The 4,807-nt window shown below is 32.7% G+C and overlaps 1 protein-coding gene across 2 annotated transcripts; it reads right to left on the reverse strand.

Moving 5' to 3' along the window:
- Positions 1-1,724: 1,724 nt before the first annotated feature.
- LOC133778488 (small ribosomal subunit protein eS10z-like) lies at positions 1,725-3,650 on the reverse strand. 2 transcript variants are annotated; one of them, XR_009869110.1, is made up of 6 exons: positions 3,543-3,650; positions 3,414-3,462; positions 3,039-3,318; positions 2,732-2,864; positions 2,200-2,361; positions 1,725-2,010 (listed from the first exon to the last, which is right to left on the reverse strand). XR_009869110.1 is itself a non-coding variant. In XM_062218433.1 (5 exons), exons 1-5 carry the CDS (start codon positions 3,543-3,545, stop codon positions 2,284-2,286), a joined length of 543 nt encoding a protein of 180 aa, XP_062074417.1. In that variant the 5' UTR covers positions 3,546-3,650; the 3' UTR covers positions 2,034-2,283. The 2 variants fall into 2 exon arrangements, 1 of the variants encoding a protein (XP_062074417.1); XM_062218433.1 differs by lacking the exon at positions 1,725-2,010 and having other exon boundaries at positions 2,034-2,361.
- Positions 3,651-4,807: the final 1,157 nt, after the last annotated feature.

Genomic DNA, 4,807 nt, shown 5'->3' on the forward strand with positions numbered 1-4,807 from the left:
GGAAATATGTTTGGTGATCAGAGAATGTAAATTCGGCAACGGGAAGCTTCTGGAAAGCTTCTGAATGTCTGGGAACGTTGAATAGTTTTGGGGATTCTGAGAAAGAAGAAGGGAAGCTTGGGAGTTTAGAAATGGGAAATTTTCAAATGCAAAGGTGGTGAGGTTTGAAGTCTAATCACCTTATTTATATGTAAACTATGGAAATTCATTTGGGCCATCCAATTGGAGTATCTCGAGATCCAAGAGCCAAGATTAAATAGACCAAATGGCGACAAAAAGTTGACAAGACAATTATTTCAGTTCTCGAAACCCGAACAGACGCCAATTGCGGTAGACCAGTACTCGAGTAGTAGGCATGCATGGTTTTATGTGACAGAAGTCTAAAAGCCCCTAATGTGTATGTCAGAAAATGACGACATCAAACACGAGCAGAAGCTTGGGGGGCAAATGTTGTACCATAATTTAAGCATGAGTTCGTTCATTTAGCTCGGGTACAGCTGGTAGATAAATACGTGGAAAAATAACCAAGTAGGATAACTGATGGTTATCCATGTGGACAACTCGAGATTCATAATGATCAGACCTAGTGTTAGGCGTCCTGACTTTACCACGAACCAAGAATAAGATAGTTGTTAAAGCGCTAGCTCGGGGTCAGATAGCTGTCAGAGCACAAGCTCGTGAGATATATGCAGCTCATGGTGATTAAGATATAACGCATATTAAAGGATCCCCAAAAATTCGGGATTTGTTTATACGCTAATTCATGACCAGACTATCATATTTATTATTCGAGATAGCAGGAACATATTTAGCTAAATATAGACATTATTCATAAAATTCTCCTATAAATACTGGGAATATTGAATAGGGAATGAGACTATTATTCTGTAATATTGAAACTCTGTCAAAATAGAGAGAAACAACAATAATATTGACTCGTGGACTAGGTGGATTTTAACTCCTGAACCACGTAAAAATTTCGTGTTCTTGAGCGAATTCTTGTTATTTTCGTTACGGTTTACTATCAAACACTAATCTACCATTATTATTTTTTAATACACAGTTGGCAAAAAATCGTGTCAACACTATCTTCATCATTGAAACAACATAACAATATAACTTCATTAGGAGTTTAGTTTAAGAAGAAAATTTATCCAGGTTAAACAGCATTAGCCATTAGAGATGCTCTTAATTTTCTTATGGCTGTATTATAGGAGATTAAGATGTCGACAGTAAAACCTTTGGAGGATTTTAGCATGCTTTCGAGGGTTAGTTCTACAATGAGTCCCACAATTTAAATGAAGAACGAAATATGAAAATTAAATAAACATGGTATGTTTCGTGTATCCATGTACCAATCCCACAAGTTTAGGAAGTAAATTCCATTTGCCATTCATATTTATTCCAGAAAAATACTCATCAATTTTTATGTAATTCTCCATGTTAATGATAACAAGCTCAATACATAAGATTTGCAAAATCGAGCACATTTAGTCATTGAGTAATGATATGTGCACCTAAAATATACACTCAAACATTACACATATTGATGTGACAGTTTAACATAGCCAATCACATTTATTAGAACTGGGACCTACTATTTTAAAGACCGTGTTTAATGTTTAAGTGCATATTTTAAATACACATATCATTACTTCTTGTATTATTCCATCATGAGTTTATAATCAACTAATTAGGCATATATACCATGTAAATAAGAGACATTATTTAATATAAAAAATAATATTAATGAGGATAAAAATACAGTTGAGGAGCTGCTATTATATCCACTTTTAATTATTAAAATAGAAACATACGAGTATTGGACAATAATAAGCTAATTAAACAAATTTGAAAAAAAAAAATCATGTCATTCTCTATCATTAACCTCATAGCTAGCAAACTAATTTACAAATTTTTAGTTGGCTAGGCTTTCTCACATTTGGCTTAGAATAACTGTAAAATAATAAAGTCAGCAACTTTATTCTTGCAGAACCTGATAGGAAAATCCTGCAATGATAAGTTGAGGAAAATCATTTAGACGACCTGTCAGTGATTGCATTGAAACAAAGAATAAAAATCATCAAACATTTAGGTAATGGAAGAAATATAAGGATCCACAAAATAAAACGAGTAATAAATCTAAGAGAATCCAACAATTATCTCAGATAATGTAACAAGTGAAACAAAACTGCCCACCATGGACAAATGCTATATATCCCCATTCTTCAAACTCTCAACTCTTAATTCTTCAACCTTACAAGACGGAGATGGAATTCCTATTTAAGAAAGATCAGAGCTAGCTGGCCCTGCACCAAAACCACCAGCACCACGACCAAAACCAGGTCTTCCGCCAGGACCCTGCAAATATTGAAACTCGAATAAGAACCAATGCTAAGACAAGACAAAACAAAGTATAGTACAATTTTCTTTTAAATCATATCATGAAGAAAGACAAGCCTCATTTTGAGCAGCACCAATAGCGAACTCATTACTTCAAACACCCAATAACCAAACAATCACAAAATCAGAAACAAAGACATGCATTAATACAAATTTTGAAGGGGAAAAAAAATCGCTTAGCCTAAAACCTTTCATCAAACATGGAAGAAAATTCAATTTCTATTGTACATTGCCATTTGAAGCGAGCTACTCAGTCACTACATCTATACAAGAATAGCTTCTAAAACATAAATAACAAGACAAGACAGTGTCATATAAGTAAACTTACCCCAAAAGAAGGCCTGTAATCAGCGGGAGCTCCAGCTTTGTCACCAAACTCACCAGGAGGACCACGAGGACCTCCACGGTACCCATCTCGGTCACCACCAAATCTACGTTCTCCATCAAAGCGCGGTGGGCCACTGATTCACAATAACAAAAACAAAACTCATATCAAATTTGAGGCCAACAATTTAAACCAACCAAAAAACTATCATCGCAAATCTAAAAATCAAGTCACCTATATCTAAATATATAAATGCAGCTATAAAAAATAAACAAAATCAAACTCAAAACAAAAAGAGCCAAGGATGTACCGTGGGCGGTCACCACCAGGGCCTCCCAAAGGCCTCCCAGCGGGCTTGGCCTGCTTCTTCAAGGTAGCAGGGACAATCTCAGAAGGGAGATTGAGATAGTTCCTGAGGAACTCGATACCATCGTTTGTGAGGTACCAGTAGTAGTGCATCCAAGCAAAAGTTTCCCGCACATACTCCTTAGATTTAAAGCTCTGCATGAGCTTGATCACCTGAAGGTTTGGCACATCAATTTCTGGGTGCTTGGCCAGATTGTAATCCTTCTTGGCGTAGCACACTCCCTCTTCAAGAAAACCAACAAAATCTCAGCCATTAAAACTTTGTTTAACCCTAGAATTGAAGTCCAACAATCAAAAACTAAAATTTTCAAAATGCTACCTTGGAAGAGATACTTTGATATCTCACGACGGTTCTTCTCTGAGATAATCTAAATAACAAAGTTAAATTAGATCGAGAACCCATAGAAAAACAGCAAAGAGCAAGAAGAATTACAGAAAAAATGAATACCATTTTGAAGAAGAATTGAGATGGAGTCGAAAACGGGAGAGCTATTCCTCTTCTGTAAACCCTAGCGAAGACTGAGGAGCCCAAATCTTACAATAGGTTGGCTTTTATATTACGTATTGGGCTTTTTTTGTGGGTTTTAAGCCATTTAATTGGCCAATTACAAAAATATCGAATTACACTTTAATATTGAGGAAATTACACTTAAATCGGTTTTTTTTAACAAATTCACAAAAATATGATCATTTTTTTCAAAAAAACTTATTTTATGACTTTTTTAAAAAAAAAATCAATTTTATGGATTTAGTTTCCCATATTTTTGTATAAAAATTAGTTTATACCATAGTTTTACTCTTAATTAAGTTTATTTAAGTTAGGAGATTATTTTAGTTATTTAAGTATTTTTCATTTGATTATTTTTATATTAGTTTCATTATACAATGTTGACTTAGTATTTTAAAAAGGAAACTTAATTTATTTTATTGTTTTTATATTGTTTAATGTTTATATTTTATAATTTAATGTTACAATTTAAAATCACAAATACATTTTCACTTTACCATTTTTAGTTTTTATCTATTTAACTTCTCTACTCATTGACGTCTAAATTATCTTCCGTCTTTGTCAAATTTTTTGAAGAAAGCTTCTTATTAAGTCGTCTCTCATTCAATTTAAAATATTTTATTATTTATTATCATATATATTATTGTACTTATTTTTTTTTACTATACATAAAAAAAAAACAAATCAATTTTTTGTTCTAACTTTCTTTTTTACATTTTTTTAAAGATCATGACTACTTTTTGTCTTGTTTGGGTTAAGTAACTAATAACAATCACGTTTTTATATATGATTTTTTTTTAAATTTGGATGTTCCCATCAGGGTAACCAGATACTCATTCACGTTTTCATACCAGATTTTTTTTTTCCAAATTTGAATGTTTACATTAGGGTAACTAGTTACCCATTCATGCTTTTTATATCTTTTTTTTTCTTTCCAACTTTGGATATTCCTATCAAAATTACTGGTTACTCATTCAAGTTTTCATATCTATTTTTTTTCCAAATTTGGATGTTCCCACTAGGGTAACTGGTTACCCATTCAAATTTTCATCAAATATTTTTTTCCGTTCCCATCAAGGTAACTAGTTACCCATTCACGTTTTCATATTTATTTTTTTTTCTTTCCGAATTTGGATGTTCCTATCAAGATTACTAGTTACCTATTCAAGTTCTCATATATATTTCCAGATTTGGATGTTCCCACT

The sequence above is a fragment of the Humulus lupulus genome, chromosome 5, assembly GCF_963169125.1.
Source record: "Humulus lupulus chromosome 5, drHumLupu1.1, whole genome shotgun sequence".
NCBI classification, from domain to species: domain Eukaryota; kingdom Viridiplantae; phylum Streptophyta; class Magnoliopsida; order Rosales; family Cannabaceae; genus Humulus; species Humulus lupulus.